This window comes from Folsomia candida, unplaced genomic scaffold, assembly GCF_002217175.1.
Source record: "Folsomia candida strain VU population unplaced genomic scaffold, ASM221717v1 Fcan01_Sc004, whole genome shotgun sequence".
NCBI classification, from domain to species: Eukaryota; Metazoa; Arthropoda; class Collembola; order Entomobryomorpha; family Isotomidae; genus Folsomia; species Folsomia candida.
In genome coordinates this window covers 4,829,306-4,851,296 of record NW_019091196.1, presented here as the reverse complement: position 1 = coordinate 4,851,296, position 21,991 = coordinate 4,829,306, and the positions used below count along the sequence as shown (strand labels likewise).

The 21,991-nt window shown below is 32.6% G+C and overlaps 2 protein-coding genes across 2 annotated transcripts in view; one reads left to right on the top strand and one right to left on the bottom strand.

Annotated features, from left to right (window-relative positions):
* Positions 1 to 4,450, top strand: part of LOC110849408 — a 32,084-nt gene extending 27,634 nt beyond the window's left edge. The window contains exons 11-13 of the mRNA XM_035851217.1: positions 66 to 449; positions 892 to 981; positions 2,145 to 4,450. Of these exons, the coding sequence (XP_035707110.1) occupies positions 66 to 449; positions 892 to 981; positions 2,145 to 2,369 (699 nt within the window). The 3' untranslated portion in view covers positions 2,370 to 4,450. The remainder of the gene's footprint in view (positions 1 to 65; positions 450 to 891; positions 982 to 2,144) is intronic.
* Positions 4,451 to 5,409: 959 nt separating this feature from the next.
* LOC110848972 lies at positions 5,410 to 21,789 on the bottom strand. The gene is made up of 6 exons (XM_022096345.2): positions 21,622 to 21,789; positions 20,910 to 21,333; positions 8,851 to 8,928; positions 8,683 to 8,772; positions 8,499 to 8,610; positions 5,410 to 7,728 (listed from the first exon to the last, which is right to left on the bottom strand). Exons 2-6 carry the CDS (start codon positions 21,132 to 21,134, stop codon positions 7,595 to 7,597), a joined length of 639 nt encoding a protein of 212 aa, XP_021952037.1. The 5' UTR covers positions 21,135 to 21,333; positions 21,622 to 21,789; the 3' UTR covers positions 5,410 to 7,594.
* Between the last annotated feature and the right edge of the window lie 202 nt (positions 21,790 to 21,991).

The window sequence follows — 21,991 nt, the reverse complement described above, 5'->3', positions numbered from 1 at the left end:
GTAATCTGCTCCCTTTGGTAACACTTCCCTTTTACCAATAATTTTTCACCTTTCTCCCTCCTCAGGTCCACTATGCTCTCGTGTCTCTCTGCACTTCGGCATTTTGCACGAATTTTTGCACTGGATGTATCCTGAGCTACCGTGGGATTCGAATGTCCATGGAGGAGCACGGCTTCCCCCTCAACTTTCTGGCCGTCGTGGTCATGTGGGTTCCGTACTTTATCTTCTCCCACCTCGACTTTGTTCGCCTGACGAGATTCGCCCTTCGTCTCGAAGAGAGACAAGCTGTTCTCGTTCCCATGACGACGATGACGAGTGGGGGCGGGGGGAGTGGTTCGGCGAATCAGGGGGGAAATAACCCCCCAATGTACCAGGCCTCCCAACTTTCCCTCTTTGTCGCCAGTGGGGTCCAGAGCGTCGTCGCGGTGGCGGCTTTCCTTCCAACAACGGTAAAAATTGGAAATATTTTCAGAATCAAATTTCTGCAGGGATTATTTTCATGTAAAATTTATATTTCATTTTTGCTATTCATTTTGAGGCTAATTCATACAAAATAATAATATTTCACTTATGATTTAGTTTAGATTTGTAAAAATTATCTGCATTCAAGTTTCATGCAAAAAACAATTTGCATGAAACATTTTGCAATTTGTATTTTTCTATCTATTTTGAATTGCAAAATCATTTCCAGGCAAATTCCATGCGAGAAAATAGGAATTTTATTAGTTTAGTTAGTGTTAATTAGAAATTAATTAGTAATATTTAGTTTAATTAGAATTTGTATGAGATAGCTGCATGTAAATTTTGCACAAACAATTTTTTCTGTAATTTCAAGGTGTCACTATTTATATAAAACATTTCTCATTTTCCAATTTTTTTACATTTTTTCAGGATCTGGTGTACTTTCCGGGAAAAATATTTTCCATTCTGACCTTTCCAAGTTTGACGTTTATTGCCGAAGTTATATTTCAATTCGGAAAGGTAGCTCATTTTAATTACAAAAATGTAATGTTCATGAAACTCAGGTGAATTTGATTGAAAATTTGTCCAATTTGTTGAAAATTATAAAAATGTAAAAAGCTAAAAGTTAAAAAGTTAATTTTTTTTATTTTCACCCATAATTTTGAACGCGTGGTTGGTAACATAAAATCGGTAACGGTTTGCTACTAAATAGAAAAATAATTGTCCCCAAATCTGGAATATTTTTAAGATGGGGGTCCGAATTAATTAGCATCAATAAATTTTAACGCCACTTTTTAAATAATTATTTTCATTCAACGAATTCTATTATTCAAGATACAAAACTTGCGTGGCATGTCTTGAACTAAATTATTATCTAGTATCAACTGTATACCGAATCGGTAACGATTTGGTTTTTTACAAATGCTTCCCCTAAATTCTAATTTATTCATTTCTCAATTTCTGACATTTGAATTTATTTCATACTGGATTTTTGTTACCAAGCCGGTAATAAATTTATTACCACATAATTATTTACAATAAAGCAATTCAATTAATGCATTCATTGATAACTTTGTAAAATCCGGGCGTTTTGTAATCAATAATTTTTCAAACTTTTACAAAATAAAGAGAGAGAGATTTGTTGACATGTTAATAAAGGATTACTTGACTTGACTTGACTTGACGCCATTGATTGGAGCAAGTTTATAAAAAATTGAGATAATTTTCCTCAGAAATATTTGCAAAAGTTTGTAAGTTTACAGAATTTACGGATTTTACAATGTTATCAAGGACATTGTAATTTTAGAATTGCCTCTTATTTCAAAAATTTACAAAAGTTATACATCTTTTAAATTAAAATTTCGATCAAAAGCTTTCTAAAGATTCGCCTCAAATTAAACATTTTATAAAAATTTGTTGAATTTTAACACCGGATAGGATTATTCTTTCAAAGTTATGAAAAGAATTACGAAATCTCAGATTATTTGCGAGTTCCCTGGAATGCTACAATTAAGAAGTTACTCAATTAAAGAAACATTATTTCAGCATTTTACTAATTTTACGTAAACTTTTGCCGAAAATTTTAAAAAATAATTTTACTCTTCAACAATTTATCATTATGTATAAATGTTATCACCAAGTATTGCGTGAACTACTTCAATTTTTCCTCTTATTTTTTCTAGACGTGCCGTGGCCCGTTTTTGATCACATTTACGGCGTTTTTCCTGGGGACGGTATATTCTCAGCTGGTTTGGTATATTTCTCTGGTGTTGGACGAGGAGGAGGAATTTTTGGGGATGGGGAAGCCCTACCTGCTCGGCGTGGGGGGTTTCATGGGTGTGGCCGCCTTCCTCTACGTCGTCCGCTTCCTTTACGTCATCCTCACCAAGTGGGAAAAAAAGGAGTGATGTGACCTACTCGTTTTAGAAATTAATTGCTAAAGTAATTGGTATTATGTATGTAAATATGGACGTGATTAAGATTTTAATTGGTAATTAGTTAATCGGTGATTAAGGGATTATTGGAATAATTGTTGTTTGTTGGGATAATTATTATGTGAGCATGAACATGACTAAATTGTTAATCTGTAATTTAGGGATTGATTGAAATAATTGTTATTTTTAATGGTCATAATTATTGTGTAAATACGGCATGATTAAGTTTTTAATAGGTAATTTTATTGATTGATTAATCAGTAATTTTGGGATTGATTGGATTAATTTTGTTTTTAATCGTTGAATAACCACGTAATAATTAAGCAACAATTAATTAATCGGTAACCGACTACTGATTAAATTTTTAGACAATGAAGCCGGTAATTACTTTAATTAAAATTTAATTAAGAATTAATTAATCGATTAATTAAAATTGATTAGTACAGATTTTGAACATGTTTGCCACCGAAATCAAATAATTTTAGAATTAACGCATATTAAATTAACTAATTAACTACAGATCCCGATTTGGTCGGATCATTATATACGGATTCCAGTTTGCTGCTTATTAATTAAGTGACTAATCACCAATTAACTATCCCTGTCCGTACTACTGATTACTAACAAATTAATTAACCAGTTAATTAACTAATTACCGCACTGAACATTAAAAACAATCAAACTATTAACCTGCTAATTAACGCCTAACGAATAATTCCTTACTTTAAACATTGGCCTTCAGTAGAAAGAAAAAATGTTTTTCGGGAAAAACACAATGAATTACCAACCGTATTACTAACTAACTGATATTTAGTGACCTTAACCAATTAAACTATAATTAAACTAATTATGTAAATAACTAATTAATTAATTAAGCTATCAAACTAACAAGTAATTAACAATCAAAACCTGTGCTGCACAAAACACTATCCTTAAAAAAATATACCCTTAACCTTTAACTGCCCTTGAGACAAAAATACAATCATAAGGAATTAAAACAAGGTTATAAATATGGCAATCTAACATGTAAATAATTTGGTAACGATTTGTTACCGGGTGGTAAATTTTTATTACCTGCGGTTAACTATTATTATCCGACGGCAAATTTTTGGTAGAGGGTGGTAAATGTTTATTATCTGGTGGTAAATGTTTGTTACCGGGTGGTAAATATTTGTTACGGGTTTTAAGGTGCAAATGTTAGTGTGACGATAAATGAAGTATGTCCCTAATTAATTTTTCGTTTTAAAATCCTTCCTGAACTATTCTAAAAAAAAGATATGAATTAATCAGCGTGTGACAATTTTCATCATCACCCGAGACAAATCAGGCAACAATCAAAAAAGCTCAAACAAATAAAACAAATTGGTAAACACACTTTTCCGGTAATAAGTACTAATTTTGCAATTTTTTTTAGTTTTATTAATTTTACGAATTCTACCTATTTTAATAATTTTACAGTAAAGTAATACAATTAATTTTAAATCTCTGACTTTAAATACAAAATTTCACCTAAATTGCATTTTAAAACATTTGTCTGACTAAAAAGACGAAGTACATTTCTAACAGTGATGAGAATGTCTAAATTTCGAGAGGTGTATTTGTCTAGAACTAGAATTATTATGTAAATTTATAATTTACAAGACTTGTATTTTGTCGAATATTACTTGTTAATGATGAAATGAGCAGATGAAGATGCAAATTCTTTTGGAATAATGAACGTGACACCATTTTTTGCACACTTTTGCAACTGTGCAAAAATCAAAATATGTAAATGTGGATTGGATGAAATAGAGAACTTTAGTGATATTAGAAGAAAACGAAACCTGTTTAGAACTTACTTATTAGCGAAGTAATAATTAGTTGGTGGGTCAAATATTAATCCTTAAATTAACATGGACAAGAACTACTAAAAAATTATATGTAACAATTTAACGTAAATAATTATGAATTGTGTCACGTGTAAAATTAAATGTGCTAAAATTTACAGAAATGTGTTAGTGTTGATTGTCGTAATGTTAAAATTGGCAATAAAAATTAAATTCTGGTTTGTCAAATTCTTGCCAAAAATCACTTCCTACTTAAAATTGTCCGGTCACTAAATATGAATTGTGTTGTTCAAAATCAATGTGATTTATTAATTAATTAATTGTTGATAATGCATCAAGAAGCTATTTAAGAACTTAATTAATTTAAGTAACTTAAACCTTTAAGTAACGAACTATGAATTAATTACTAATTAATATTCGTTATAAAGTGAAAATCGTAGTATTTTGTGTGTAGGGAAAAAATCGTAAATCAAATTTTGGTCGTGAAAAAATATGCTACCAATTTTTACCAATTTACCAATTTGGGATTTACCAACACAAGCGGTAACGAACGGGTAACGGTTGTATAGAAAATCCAGAGTAACCTTATCTTAAAACTATTGATTTCGGTAAAAATAGCTTCGTTTGAGTTACGCAAACAATTCTTGTTATCGGTAAAAATTGTTTGCCGGTTCGTGTCCAGGTTTTGTTTTCCTAATTAACTTCAAAATTTGCAAAATTTGCAGAATTTTGCCAAACTACAAAATGCTGATTAATTTTACCTGTAAATAAAATGTGATCCTATCTTTAAACCAAAAATCATACAAAGACAAATTCAAGCGCAATAATTACACGATAAGATTTTTAGAAAAATTATGCTTTAAATGCTTTCAGTTTTTTATTCGTTTCAAATTTATGTAGCACACAAGTTTTAATTTTGATAATTAACTAATTTACTTGATCATTACTTGTAAATATTTTTTGTTTGAGTGATTTGAACACCGGTAATTAAATTCAAATAAAAAATAATTGCAATTAATTAATTACAGATTATAATATTTTCTACAATTAAATTAATTACAGATTATAATATTTTCTACAATTAAATTAATTGATGATAATTTACATTAATTGAAATGTTCAAATTTTAATTAATTAATTAATGCTGTTGATTTCGTTGATTATTTTCTGTAGGTTTGTTTGGGTGGAATTTAGGTTCACATAATTATAATTACAATTATAATTAATTAATTATTAATTAATTACGACTTAATTAAAAGGGCAGAGAGCATTATTTTTGGATCTCCTCTGTTACTCCGTATACTGTAAATTTATGTGTACTGTAATACGTGTATATATTTAATGTATTAATAATAACACTAATTTGGCCAGAGTTCACAAAGTTGCTATTTTTCTCGCATCTCATCTCGTCGACTAATTATTTACAGGTAGTAATCAGCCACCGCTCGAGAATTACGTGTGTGGTCGAAATCGAGTGGAAAAAGTACCAATGAGTTTCTAAATGTCACAAAAACTACAAATTCGTGATGCACGTAATGCTAGAACGGTTCCATGTCTCGTATGAAAATCGGAAGTTGGCTCATTTTTAGGAGATGATTTTGTTCAATTTCCATAAACTCTGAAAAAATTCACGCAGGCCTTGGTAGCATTGCAAAATCCGTAAGTTCCGTAGACTTACAAACTTTTACAAAATTTTGTACATATTTCTGAGGAGAATTAGCTTACAAATTTGTGTATACTTACTCAGATGAAAGGGCGTCTCTTTACTTTGTGTGTAGAAGTTTGTAAAACATTTTACAAAAAAGTACATGTTTTACAAAGTTACCAATGACCTGCGTGACTTGCCTTTTTTAGTTCAGAGTATGATTTTTTGGCAGAAAGAAAGTACCTCAAAGGTTTCTGGAGAATCTGATTCTTCAGAAAAATGAGTCAATTTTTCACATTTCGATTTTCATACGAGAAAATTAAACTACTTTCACTCACCATTCATTAAATTCGTTCACAGTATTATTTTTAAAGTTTTAAATAATTAATTGCAGTACAATTATAAATTCGAGTTCATCCAAAAATTCACGCGTTAAATATATAAATTTTCAAAAAACATTGCAACTGAGCTCACAATAATGATTTATTACTAAACAGCAGTAACAATGATTGTACAAAAATGCCTAATTTGTTACCACCCACTGGGTGGCACCCAGTAATTAATGTGATTAAAATTTGACTTTTTGTGCAATTATTTATTACTGTTCCGTTGGGTAGTAAACCGTTACCAAAAAATTATAAAACTTTGATAGAGACAGAGAAAGTCAAGTTGATAGATTTTTACAGAATTTTTCTAGATTTTTTTTGTCGTCCAATTTTTTTATTTATAAATTAAATACCAAATTGATCACGATTCACGATTAGATCCAGGTGAGTATTGGAAATTTCATTTTAGAGTAGATTTCTCCTATTTGAGTCAATTTTGAGCCAGTTTTTTCACTATACATATATTTTTTTCTATGGGAAATATTTGATTATAATTAGTAAAAATTAGTATACAAAGTTTTATAGAAAACGGAAATAGAAAACAGTTTTTTTTAAAAGCATAAATTTTTATTTTCACTTTCACCAACTTTTTCTAAAACTCCAGAATGCCTGCAGCCTGTCGAATTTATTTGTTTGTATAAAGGTTTAAAGTTTAAAGAAGTCAGAGCCTTATAAAATTCGTGACACATTTTTTTCACGCCAACTTTGTTAACCATGTAAAAAAATTGGAGGAACAAAATTGTACAAAATTTGCGACTGATTTTCTACAATTCAGAAATTTTGGTGGTATTTTACAAAATTTGCGCCGGATTTTCTACAATTCAGAAATTTTGGTGGTATTTTACAAAATTTGCGCCGGATTTTCTAGAATTCAGAAATTTTGGTGGTATTTTACAAAATTTCCTGATTTTCTAGGATTCCGAAATTTTGGTGGTATTTTACAAAATTTGTGCCTGATTGTCTAGATTCCGAAAATTTTGGTGACATTTGAACTTGATTTTCTGGAATTAAGAAGTTTCTAAGTTGATGAAATTTTTCTAATTTGCGCAGAATTTTTTAACTTTACAAAGTTTGTAAATTTTCGCGTCATATCGAAATCTAGGAAAACCAACTTGTCAAATTTTGAAAGTTTGCACATCTCATCTTTTTTGTGATAAAAAATGTTCCAAATTTTTTACACGGTTACAAAACTTGGCGTGAATTCCTCTCACTCAACTACAAATAATTCTGTACGATTCATGATTATTAAGTTTTTTGTATTAATTACTCTAACTGGTCAATTAAGCCGTCAAGGCTTCCATTGTCTCAGATTTGTTGAGACGCTTATCTACGAATTTCACCTTATCGGGAGAACCTCTCGCGTTGTGAGATGTGATAAGTGAGACGGGTCAGTCGGACAGCGTAGACGATCGTGATGACGAGAAACAGCAACCACAGGAAAAATAAAAACAGCCCTCGTACTTTCGCCTCAGTTCCTGAAAAAAAAAGAAAAAAAAAATATTGGAAATTCTCTCTAGTTAAAAAAATAGTTTCCAACACGAATTTTTTGTAACCCAGTAATTGCTGGAAACTTATTTATAAAATTAAAAAAGATACATTTCCAAAGATCGAGAATTATTTATTTTCGTGAACTTTACAAAATGTTTACATACAGAATCGGCTCAATGAATGAGTCAATTCACATATTTAGTTGACAGTCTCTGGGAACTTTGTAAAATCCGTAAATTCTGTAAACTTACAAAAGAAATCGAGTATTAAATAAATTCAAAACTGTCAGAAATTGAGAAATTTAAATTCAGGCGAGGAATTGGTAAAAAAAATCGTTATTACCAAGTCGGTAGTAAGTAGTACTTACTAAGTACTAAGTAATGATCATGAGGATTTGAATATCTTTAATCGTAAATTCTGATTGAATAAAAATAATTATTTACAAATGCGTTAAAGGTTATCAACTCTAATTAATTCCGAGTCCAATCTTAAAAATATAAGTTTAGAAATTATTTTCCGAAACGTACTGATTTTACAAAGTTGCCTAGCCATGCGTCATAAAGTGACTAAATAAATATTTACTAAATTAGATAGTTGCGATGCGAAATTTAACTTTCATGGACAAGTAAATACACTAAATGAATCTTTTTTCATAAAATTATTGTATTTACAACAAAAAGTAAAATTATTTTAATCGCACAACTTTTCCAAAGTAACTAATAAAAAAATAAATAAACAAATTCCCCAAAAATCTTACCTCCTCCAGTGTACGCTCGGCCGTGTTGTTCTTGATAAAACCAAACCAGACTCATGACAAAAATCGATGCAATGAAAGATAGCGTGGCATAGATTGCGGTGCGCTTGGAATCCTGACAATAAAAAAATCAATTATCATAAATTTCAAAAATTTTCAAAATTCTTAAAAATTCTAAAATTTTTACCCTCTCCAACCAGAGGAACGCTTCTTGAAAGATGAGGCTGAGGAGGAATGAGACACAGACGATATTCTGACCAGGGAAAGATACCAACGGCTGAAAAAAAACATGGGTAAAAAATAGTTCAACTTTCTCCGGAGAACTTTCTCTTTTGGTTTTTTTGTGTGTGCTCACATCCGGTTTCTCCTCGTTATTCACTTTGATAAGTTTCCACTGCATGTAAAAAGCTCCGAGATCAAGTAATCCGATCAGCTGCAAAAAAAATATTGATTTTGCTTCGTTAACAGTTGTTCTTTCAATTAATTGATTTTTTTTACAATGATGCGCATCGTTCGCACAATTTCTAAAATTGATTTAGAAACATGAGCAGAATTTGCCGATATATATATTGACGACATTCGAAAAATAATTTTGCACAAAAATTATTTTGGGAAATTTACCCAGTTATTTTAATTTTGAAAATTGATTTAGAAACGTGAGAAGAATTTGGCAAATTGTGACATTATGAAAAAAATTTTTACTGAAAAATTATCCATTATTTTTATTTGGGAAGATTGAAAAAATTCACGGAGTCCTTAGTAATTTTGTAAAAGCTGTGTGTTTTGTAAAATAATTTTACAAACTTTTACAAAATAAAGAGATCTGAGCAAGTTTACAAAAATTTGGGAGCTAATTTTCCTAAGAAATATGAATAAAATTTTGTAAAAGTTTGTCAGTCTATTATACGCAATACGCATTCTAAAATACGCATTTTGCAATGTTACCAAGGCCTGCGTGAATCGCCTCATGCTTAATTTCTCCAATATTTACTAAACTATAGTTGCCAATCGAAATAAGACTTTCGTGAATGCAATTAGACAAAATCAATCTTTTTCTTACATTATTATATTACGATTTGCGGACGTAAGCCACCCGCCATAAGCCACCCACCAAAAGCCACTCAACAAAAGCCACTCCCCATAAGCCACTCTAGGAAATAAGCTACCCCAGGAGAAAGCCCCTCACCAAAAGCCACCTTCCATGAGCCACCGTAGGAAATAAGCCACTTCTAGAAATAGCTACTCTTATAATTATCATCTTTATTAATAAACCGGGGGTTGGACTACGCTTAGTCCTTGTGTTTACCACACAAGCTGGAAATTTAATATTCAAATTCTTAGGGACTCGATAGAGTAATCCACGCAAATTTATGAAATATGTTGTACGCAGCTAAAATTTGGTATGACCTGAGACTTCGGAGCACCGAAATTGACGTATATTTTCAAATATTTTCAACCTCAGCTAAAATTTGGGATGTGAGTGTACAGTTTGACAAATCTGGTATAAGTCATACAGATATTGATTTCTCGGTATTAAAATTACTACCTCTTGATATTAAAATTATCCCCGTCCGTAAAAATTTGATACCAATATATTAAAACTTTAATACCGAGCTATTATTACTGCACGGTATTATCTACTTACCAATACCACTTTAGTTCAGTTATATGTGAATTCCGCTTGGTATAATTTTAATACTGGATTACGCTTATAACCCATTGCCCTAACCGTTCTCACATTCCTAAAATTTGTAATGTTAAATAGCTGATTTCATATTTAACAATCTCAATACAGTCTCTCGCTCGATTGTTTTTCTTAATCCTCGTTTTCTGTGACTGTTTGTACCAATAATATATCACGAAATTATATTACGTGTGTGACTTTCAGTGAATAATGTCTTAAAAGGCCCCGCAAAATTGTTTGAACTAGGTTTTATCAATGAAGATGACAAAAGTAGCTTTTTCTAGAAGTGGCTTATTTCCTACGGTGGCTTATGGAAGGTGGCTTTTGGTGAGTGGCTTTTTCCTGGGGTGGCCTATTTCCTAGTGTGGCTTATGGGGAGTGGCTTTTGTTGAGTGGCTTTTGGTGGGTGGCTTATGGTGGGTGGCTGGCCTCCGTATACCTTATATTACAACAAAAAATAAAATTATTTTAATCGTTAAACTTATCCCAATGGAATTTTCTCTAAAAAATTGACTTGATTTTGACCTAGCATTGAATCGATTAGCTTAAATAACTTACTAGCTGTGGAAAAAAGTTATAAAAAATTTTTTAAAAAAGTTTGTAAAAGTATTTTACAAAAATAAACAGATATCCTCGACCAGTGTAAATTAACGACACATTTTTAACCTGATTTGCCTATGCAATTGGGTGGAAACGTTATTTTTTTACTTTTAGTAAAAACAGAAGTGATGTAAGTCTGATCTGAAACTTATTTTCACCCAAAAAATTAATATATTTTTTTTGCTCTAAATGGTGTCAAAACTTGACAAATTTTAAAAAATGATTAAATCTCAAGCTTACATGCTTATCGGAACGCTTATAAATTTACGGAGATTATTACAAATTTCGGAGTGAATTGAATAATAATAGCAAAAAAAAACACACAAATTTATCAATGAGCTCTCGTAGATCTTTGAAAAAATTAAAGCTATAAAATAAATGTTCTTCGCTATAAACGACGTTAAAATGTGACAAATTTTAAAATGAAATTTAAACCATAAAAGTTTATAAAACTGGAACCAAATTGTCTTCGTTATTCGCTTAAAGTTTGTAAGTTTCTGGAATTACCTGGGTTACAAATTTCCGAGTGATAATTTCATAATTTTTAAAACTATTTTTTTAACCGATAAGCGTGGAAAGATTTCAGTTAAAAATCGAATTTTAAAATTTCTAACATTTTTACCGCATTAAGGGTGAAAATTATAATTTATAGTATAAATTTTATACTAAACTAGGCTTTTTAACCGGAATCATTCTACGCTTATCGCCACATTTTTATCAGTTTTATTATGGAGGTTATTATCAAGTTACAAATTTCATGATGACTTAAACGGTAATATGATTAAAGGGTCTGGTGTCACTTTGCATAACGCATTTTACATACAAAATTATCCCCTAACGCATTTAACCTAAACAGTCACTTTGCATACAAGGTCGTTTTGCATACCGTGGTTTTCCATACCACTCGTTCATCTCCTCATCTTTTCCTTTTCACAAACTCGACCCGATAAAAATATTTAATAGTTAAGTGATTCAGTAAAATGTCCGAGTTCTTCCATGACACCTACGTTGGATTTGAGTACGACGTCCGATAATTCTATGGAATTGTTACACACGTTTTGAAAATTCCACTCGTCGTACCAATAACTCTGTAGAGGTTTAGCATTTTTGAATGAACACCATTTGTAATGGGTCTCTTATTCAAGTATGTGGAAATATGTCGAAATTCTGTAGGCAGATCAGATACATTGATAGTTTGAGGTTCAAAAATTGCAAGGTAGATATCAGGTTAATAAATATTGCTGAAATTTATAATACTAAAGTTGATATACTACAATTGAAGGAATCTCACATTTCCCTATAATTTTGTATGTCGCGGTGTGGTATGATTGGGCATTTTTGGAGAGAATTTTGTCAGTTAAGAGAAAGTAACAGAGGAAGAAGGTGGTTGTATAAAGTAGTGTTAAAAAGAGGAAGAACAAAGTTAATTGTTTCTTCATTAATTGTTGTTCATTAAAAGTAGCTCATGCAAATAAATAAGTAAAACCCAGTATTAAAGTTTTCAGTAGGGTTTCTTTATCAGTTTGAGTAGGCACGAGTTATTTAAGTGACAATTAGCCACCAAGGTCTACGGTCATCTCTAGCTCACATTGGAGAAACGCTTGCGACGGGTAGTTGCTTGGACCGCTCTCATCATTTTGGAGGTCCCACCGAGACTAGAGACGACCAGAAGACAAGTGACCTGACCAGTTTGACCGGACAATAAAGCCGCTGGCGTCGACGGGAACTGGAGCAAGGACAAGGAAAGGATATCATCAAGAATTGCCTTTTTGAGGACCCCACCCTGAGTGTTCGGGGTAAAATCAGGTGATATCAAACTAGTTTTGACCTACTTGGAGGATTCAGGATTTTAATAAAAAACTGCATTGCCTCGTTGAGGGCCCTATCTTGTGCATACGAGATCAGTCGAGGTTATAACGTCCAGTTTGGCGTCATAAATAGAACTGATAATTAAAATTGTCTCCCTTTGTTGGATTGTTTTTTGAGGTTCTCATCAACCAGCAAAGATGGATCGGCTGAAAAAGCAGAGGACACCCCAGCGGTCAACCATGACAAGATTGATCAACGAGTTGGACGCCGAGCTGGGGAAACAAGAACCAGATGTCAGCTTCATTTACGGCAAGATGACTGTTTTGGAGCAAGTTCGGGAAAAAGTCGCCGAGCTCGACAAAGAAATTCTGGATGCGATTCTTGATGACGAATTCGCAGAAGAAACAGCCTATGCAGATGAAAACAATAGAATTATGGAGTATATAGAAAAGCATTCCAATATCAAGGTCCGTGTTGAGATGGTATTGGCAAATGGATGTGCATCATCAACCCCACCAGCAAGTACCAATAGTTACGCCAGTGTTCACACCGATACAGATCACAAGAAGAATTACAAATTGCCGAAAATCCAGTTGAAGAAATTCAATGGAGAGTTGACAGAGTGGCTGGGCTGGTGGGCGCAATTCAAGAAAATTCATGAGGATGATGGTCTACACGATTCGGACAAATTTCAATATTTGATCCAGTGCATTCCCCAAGGAACGAGGGCGAGAGACCTGGTGGATAGCTACCCCCAGTCAGAAGAGAACTATCCCAAAGTTATCAGAGCATTACAAGATCGCTTTGGGATGGCTATACGAGGATGAGAAGAAGTGGCCTCAACAAAATTTGAAATATGACGAAGATGAAGTGGCGAAGGAGCTGAAGAAGTGTGAAATCATGATGGTGACCACTGTCGACCCCAGTTCCCCAAGATTCTCCACATATTTGAAGAACATTCGTGTAGCTGGTTGGATAAGACGATTCATCAACAATGCGAGAAATAAGAAAGAGAATCGTTCAACCAGCATATATCTCATCATGAGTGAAATGAGAGCTGCAGAATTGGACGTCGTGAGAAGCATTCAACAACGACATTACAACATAAAGTCACCAGTGATGGGGAATATTCAAGTCGAGATTCAAGATGATGGATTATGGCATGTCAAGACAAGATTGACCTACAAGGAAGACTCAATATTATTTCGGAGCCCAATTTTGTTGCCAAATTCTGACCCAATTACTCATCAATTAATTATGTATATCCATATGAGTAATTGTCATGCTGGGACTCAGTTTGTTCTTGGGAAGTTACGCGAGCGATACTGGATCCCAAGTGGAAGGAAAACAGTAGGACGTGTTCTCGCGAAGTGCGTCGTGTGTCGTCGTCATACTGCCAAGCATATGACGTGTGAACCAGCCCCCCTTCCTCAAAAGCGGATCGATCTTCAGTATGCATTTCAAACTACGGGAGTCGACCTCGCAGGACCATTAGTGATGAAGGGAGGGAAGAAACTTTGGATTGTTTTATATACCTGTGCTGTCTATCGCGGTATATATTTGGACATCGTAGACTCGCTCAGCAGTGAAGATTTTTTGGATTCTTTGGAGAAATTTTGCTGTCTGATTGGGCGACCTTCAAACATCTTCAGCGATAACGGAACCAATTTTGTTGGCGCCGTCAATTTAATGAAGAAGCTGAATTGGATCAAATTGGAAGAATTATTGCAAGTCAAGAAAATCAACTGGACTCTAAATCCTCCCAGTTCACCGTGGTGGGGAGGGTGGTGGGAACGGCTTGTTCGAAGTGTAAAAGAATTGCTGAGAAGAATGTTGGGAACGGCGAAGCTGACCAGGAAGGAGTTGGAAAGTTGTATGGCGTCTATCTCATACACCATCAACAATCGACCGTTGACCACATTAACGGAAGACGACGAGGATCTCATTCCTCTAACTCCAGCCATGTTTATGAAAGACTTACCAGTCGCCGGTCTACCAGAACATGACCTGATTGTCGGACGGACGATTGGAGAAAGTTATAAGAAGATTCAAAATTTGAAGCGAGCCTTGAGGGAAAGATTTCGCAAAGAATATCTTGCCAACCTAGTCCAACACCGAAGCGAGAAGAAGACGCCTACGCCTGAGGTCGGAGACGTCGTGCTGGTGGGGCAGGATAACAAGAAAAGGTTCGAGTGGCCACTCGGGCGGATATTGGAAGTCTATCCAGGTAGAGATGGAAATGTCCGAGTTGCCAAAGTCAAGACCAAGTTGGGGTCATTATTGAGACCGCTCCAGCGTCTCTGCCCATTGGAAGTACCCCACCCTAAATCAATTGAAGTCACACAAGTGATCAAAGATAACGCTAAAGAGAGTACCAAGCAAGAAGAATTAAATGAAGGAGATCACGTCTACAAAACCAGGAGCGGACGTGAAATCGCCATACCAAGCCGCTATGGAAGTTGGAATAAATAGTTTTATTTTATGAGTTTATGAATTTAGTTGTAATTGTTCTTTTACTCATGTTAATTGTAAAAGAGGTGGGAGAATGAAGGAATCTCACATTTCCCTATAATTTTGTATGTCGCGGTGTGGTATGATTGGGCATTTTTGGAGAGAATTTTGTCAGTTAAGAGAAAGTAACAGAGGAAGAAGGTGGTTGTATAAAGTAGTGTTAACAAGAGGAAGAACAAAGTTAATTGTTTCTTCATTAATTGTTGTTCATTAAAAGTAGCTCATGCAAATAAATAAGTAAAACCCAGTATTAAAGTTTTCAGTAGGGTTTCTTTATCAGTTTCAGTAGGCACGAGTTATTTAAGTGACAATTAGCCACCAAGGTCTACGGTCATCTCTAGCTCACATTGGAGAAACGCTTGCGACGGGTAGTTGCTTGGACCGCTCTCATCAACAATATTTCCAACCAATGCGATTTTGGTTCTCATTAATCAGTTCCCATTAATTTGTTACAATTATGAGAAAATGTATTATGGAAACTGGTCGTTTATACCATGTGACTTTTATGGGATAAAAATTCTGCAATATAACAGTTATTGAAAAGGGATTATGCAAAGTGACCGGAGACGGATTAAAGAGTCAACTTATCTGTAATATATCTCACGAGTTAACATAAACATTGGTCACTAATAAACGACGTGAAAATGTGACATTTTAAAACCAAGTTATTAAAAACTTAAATTTGGAACACAATTTTTCCTTGTACTAGTAAGTTTAAGGAATTTACTCGGTTGCATTCCAAATTCCCGAGTGATGATTTTAAAATTTTTCAAACTACATTAAAATTTTCGTGCAAAATGTGCGAAATTTTGAAACAATATTTTTAACCGAAATCCTTCCATGGTTATCGCCACGATTACCAATTTACGGAGATTGTTACAAATTTCCGAGTGAATCGAATAATAATAACAGAAATTACTGAACTTTGTCTAGCTAATCTGCCATACCTATTATTTATTTAAAGCCGTAAAATTATAATAATTATTGTTCACAGTAAACGACGTTAAAATTTGAAAAATTTTAGAATTAAATTTAAATTGATAAAAATCTGTTTAACTTGTAAAAATAATTTGATTTTTTGTAGGCTTAAGGTACCACAAGAGAGTTGGCAAGGAATTATGCCACCCACTTTGATTGTAATTTTCTCAGAAATTATAGTAGGTAGAAATTTGGTTCAAATACAAATTTTGTAAAAAATATACTGCTCTAAATTTTGGCAAATGTCATCTTTTGCTGTTACTTATACTTCCGTATTTATAGCCAAAATAGTCGAACATGATGAATTTTTTTTAAAACTTCCTAGCGTCAAAACCATACGGAGCACAAATGTGGGACGACTCCCACATTGTGCGAAATAGTTTTACATGGGGAGCATAATGGGTCTCATTTCCGTATTGTCTTCCATACTTTTCCAAATAGCATTTCTATACTTGCCCCTCCCTATTATTTTATATTTCTGAGGACAAAAATGGTTCACATCTCATTACCTGACTCAAATGAGCCCACCAACCGATTATGCACCCTGCAGAAATATATAGTGACTCCAAATAACAACCATTATGACCTCAAAGTCCACCCCCTCCATCTCGGGGAGCTCTTAAAAATACCCCAATGCCCTTGTTGCTATACGGAGCCGTACTTCATGTCTTGACTCATTTTCTCTAAAAAATTATGTTGCTAAGTCCAGAAAAAATTGAAATATTCAACCTCTTGTGGTACCTTAAAGAAATACTGGAAAGTTTGTAGAATTTACTTCTTAACAAATCTCCGAGTGAAAATTTTAAAATTCTTAAAACTCTAATAAAATTATCGACTAAAAATTTGACAAATTTTAAAGCACGAATGTTAACCATAATCCTTCCATGCTTATCGAAACGTTTATCAGTTTAAGGAAATTTTTACAAATTTCAAAAATTTGACAAGATGAAATAAGATTTTTCATTATTGGCGATTGCATTTGTAAGTTTTACTGGGAAATATATTGAAACATTTTGAGTTTGCAAAACTATTTCATATAATTTACGGAGTTTACAAAGCTACCAATGACTGTGCGGATTGCCTCAGTATTTTTTTGAATTTGTCACATTTTGACGTCGTTTACATCGAAGACTATTTTTTCATGCATAACGTAAAATCCAGATGTGACGACTAGTTACTTTTACTTGATTATATGCCAAAATTCTAATCTGTTTCAACAAATCCTAAAAGTATGGCCCGATTCACACTGATATTTGTAACTTGGTAATAATCTCGGCAAAATTTTAATTGCACAAGGAAACGGAAATCTTGCCACTTTCAGAAAGGAATAAGTCAACATTGAAACTATGGAGTTCTGAAATTTTCAAGAAAAAATATGGAGACTTTTACAACGTTACAAATTGAAGATTGGATCAACTTATGTATCTTATTTACAACAATAAGTAAATCTTCTTCACTGTAATAAACGACGTTAATAGTTGACAAATTTTAAAATAAGCGATAATTTAAAACAAGATTGATTTTTATTCGTTGTAAGTTTGTAGAAATTCTACAGTAGAATTTACTGGGTTACAAATTTGCAGACTGCTTATTTTATAACTGTTCAAACTATATTAAAATTTGGGTCTTAATGCAGTCAAAATGTGACAAATTTTAAACTACAATTGTTAACCCGAATTCCTTTCACACTTATCGAAACGTATATCAAATTCCAGAATTTAGTATTAACAAGGATTGAAGATAACAACATTAAATACTGAAACTTATAAAGCCATCGTCATTTGATCTTTTCCTTACTTAACGCCAAAAAAAAAGATCCTCTTCTGTAAACGACGTTAAAATGTGGCAAATTTTAAAATGACATTTAAAACGATAACAATTGATATAATTTGAAAAAGATTTTTCTTTGTCCAAAGCGTTGATAAGTTTGGGAAATAATTGGGTAAAAAATTTCGGAGTGATAATTTTATACATTTTTTGATTAAAAAAATATTACAATTTTCGCTTTAAACGTCGACAAAATGTGACAAATTTTAGAATGCAATTATTAACCGGAATCCTTTTAACACTTATCGAAACGTGTATCAAATTCCAGAATTTAGTACTTAACTTAGGATTGAAGGATAACAACATTAATCACTAAAACTTATCGAACGAAATGAACCATATCTTTAACTTATTTAACGCCATAAAACAAAGATTCTCTTATGTAATCGACGTTAAAATGTGGCAAATTGAAAAATTCATTTAAAACGATAAAAATTGATATAATTTGAAAAAGATTTTTCTTTGTCGAAAGAGTTGATATTGATAAGTTTGGGAAATATATTGGGTAAAAAATTTCAGACTGATAATTTATACATTTTTTTGTTCCAAAAAATATTACAATTTTCGCTTTAAACGGCGACAAAACGTGACCAATTTTAAAACACGATTGTGAATTATTCTTCACCGTAATCCTTTCACGCTTATCGAAACACGGTTATCAATTTACTGCAATTGCGACGAATTTCAGAGCGAATAATAACAACAGGAATTATTGACACTTGAAATGATATGGATATATATAATGGAATATAATGGATATATATATGTATATATATATATATAATGGAGCTTGTTTAAATTACTGAAGCAAATGTGCTTCAGTGTAATAAACGACATTAAAATGTGACAAATTTAAAATTAAACGATACAAATTTATATAAATTGAACGGGATTTCGATTTCTGCGAAAACGGGGGAAGAAAATCGCGGAAATTTCCAACGCCTGTAAATACGGACACCAGACATGCTCGAAATTTCCCGGAAATTTTCGAAATTTCCAAAAAAGATCCAAAATGATCCCCCGGTTTAAGCGTGCGAACGCGTTTGCAAGTTTGCACACGACAAATCGATTTGAAGCAAGATTTTCTTTAGTGTCGGAAGCGTTTGTAAGTTTGAGGAATTTACTGGGTTACAAATTTCTGAGTGATGCTTTAATAATTCAAAAATATTAAAATTTTCGCCTAAATCGCCGTCAAAATGTGATAATTTTAAAAATACTATTCTTAAACCGGAATCCTCCCACACTTATCAAAACGTTTATCAGTTTATGGAGATTATTACCAGGTTACAAGTTTCAGAGTGAATTAAATAATTTGCATAAATACACCGTTAAAAATCTGGTAGAGTTACATAGATACTCCGTACTGGTGTTGATTTGGTAATAATTTCCTACCAGATTGGTGGTAATTGTTCCAGAGTGGTAAATTTTTCATTGCCGCAACATTACTGAACGGTAATTCCCGTTAATACCAGTGCCGGTAGAGTCACATATATACTCCGGTCGGTAATGATTTAATACCAGTTTTGTAGTGTATATATAACATAAATTACTGAAATTTCTCATGAAGGTTCTGATTACCTAAGAATTATTTTAGTCAATATGATAAATCTTGTTTACTGTACTAAATGACGTTAAAAGTTGACAAATTTTAAAATGAAATTCAAAGCGATAAAAACCTGTATAATTTGAAACAAGATTTTTATTCTCTGTAAAAGTTTGTAAGTTTATAGAATTTACCCGATTACAAAATTCCCAGTGATAATTTTACAATTATTAAAACTATATTAAAATTTTCGTTTTTAATCTCGTCAAAATGTGCAAAATTTTAAAATACGACGGTTAACCGGAACGCATCTATCCAAGCTTATCGACGCGTTTACGCAGATTATGTTACAAATTTAAGAGTGAATCGAATGATAGTAACAAAAACTTAGAAACAGAATACCATAGCTTTAATTTGTTTAAGGCCATAAATTTAATAATTCTTCACTGTCAACTGTAAAGGATGTTGAAATGTGTTAAAATGTGTTAATTTTTTTAATTAAATGAAACCTGTGTAATATTTGCAAGTTATTTAAATCTGTAATGTTTGCAAGCTTATCAAAAAACGTTTATCAGGTGACTGAAATTATTAGGAAGTTACAAATTTCAATTTTTCCATTTTTATTGCAAAATCTTTACACACAACGTTTTAAATTTTCAAAATTTCAGATTGATAATTTTATACTTTAGATTATATCAATTTCCAGATCCTAATTCGACATTGTCCCCAAATTTTACGCAGATTTTAGAAAAAATGTTAGTATTTTTGTATCTTCGCAATTAAACAAAGTTTAACCATAATCCTAGCAAGCTTATCGAAACGTTTATCAATTTATGGATTAAATTGAATATCAATTTATGGATTAAATTGAAATTGAAATATGACCTTAAGGTTATTGAAGTTATAAAATAAATATTTTTCCCTGTAATCGACGTCAGAATTTTACAAATTCAGTTATAAATGTTGTAAAATCTTCAATTAATTTGTAACCTGATTTTATTTTGAGCTTATAAAATCATGTTTACGGATATTAACTACACTACAAATTTCGAATTAGGTTAACCGAATGATATTACAAATTTCTCGATAAATTTCCATCCCGAAAATGTTTTATCTAACTTTTAGCTTGGTTATTAAATAAATCTGTTTAACTGTAAACGACGTCAAAATGTTACAAATTTTACAACACAAATTTCCAATTTAACTTTTTGCAAAGTTGTCTAAAATTTAGCCAATTTACGGATTTTATTAAGTCAATCGTGTAAATTTGTAAATCTTTACATAGACAATTTATAGACGAGTTCTCCTTTCTTTCTAAATAATTTGTGTAATGCCATTAAATTTGTAAAATTTTGTAAATGTATTGATTTTTCGAAAAGCAAAATTCCCCTCAAAATGTTGTATTTAATTTTGAGAATTGAACAAATTTCAAAAAAATTAACCCTTATTTTTTTGTCCTTACCGTTTGAACGATGGGATAAATACAGAATGCGTTATCCTCGCACCAATCGTCCTGTTTGGGCCCTCGTAAGTAATCTGAGCTGGTTTGGACCGAAATCAGGGAGTCTTCCGGGAGGGAAATGGTTATCGGGGCGTTCTCATCGTCCACGATGAACTGACGCTGCATCATCTGCTTTTTCGAGGAGGATGACGATGACGACGAGCAACCCGCGTGGGGTTGGTACATCCTGACGCGATCAATCGTGACGACCCCGATACACAAAGCACGAAATTAGTTAATAAACCCCCCTCAGACTTCACCCCCACGGAAATCAAGGAAATTTGGGTCAGGAATGTATGGAAAGATTTTTCAAAATTTTGAAAAATCGCGACGAAAAATAATTACTTTTTAAACACTTTAGAAGCACATCTTCGTTACAGGAATACTATTTCCGGGTTGAGTTTGTTTAGTTAGGGAAATTTGAAAAGTGAAGATTATTCTGATTTCAAAAATTTCCAATGCCAAAGTTTCCGGTTTCAAAATTGTTTAATATTTCTCCCACTTTAAATACACATTATAACTAAAAAGTCGTCCGTTCTTGTTTATTCAGTCAGTTTTATACTTAAATATGTAAATCTGAGCAGTTAATTTTACCAGGGAAAACTTTCACTTTCAAAATTCCTCACTTTCCAAATTCCCCACTGCAAAATTTCATAATTCAAAATTTCCTAACCCCTTCAAAAACAATTAATCCCTCCCCCACAAACTCCCACACCGCTCACCACCCTCTTAATCATCATATCGCTAAATGTTTCTTATTTCGAAAAATTTCCAACTTTTTTAAAAAAATTTCCGACACAATTTACATATTTCCCGCCCTCCTTTTCGAAACACTTGCACCCACTTTATTACAAATTTTTCCTCTTGGGAAAGCGAAAGAAAATCCTGACCTGAAAATCCCGTCCTATTTTCCGTTCAGTATATTTACAACTTTCACCACCACTCATTCACTTTCACTCTTGCTTCCCATTCCTACACATACAAATACGTACGTATGCAGAACGGGACGTGTGGAAGTGGGAGAGAGAGAGAAGAGAATTGGA

Bases quoted from the DNA above. Each gene is read 5' to 3' on its own strand.
- LOC110848972 (XM_022096345.2), bottom strand. From the start codon at position 21,134: ATGTACCAACCCCACGCGGGTTGCTCGTCGTCATCGTCATCCTCCTCG. The intron at 8,929-20,909 runs GTAAGGACAAAA...TTTTTTTTGCAG, and splicing joins TTTATCCCATCGTTCAAACG to CTGATCGGATTACTTGATCT. The intron at 8,611-8,682 runs GTAAAAATTTTA...TTTTATTGTCAG, and splicing joins CGTTCCTCTGGTTGGAGAGG to GATTCCAAGCGCACCGCAAT.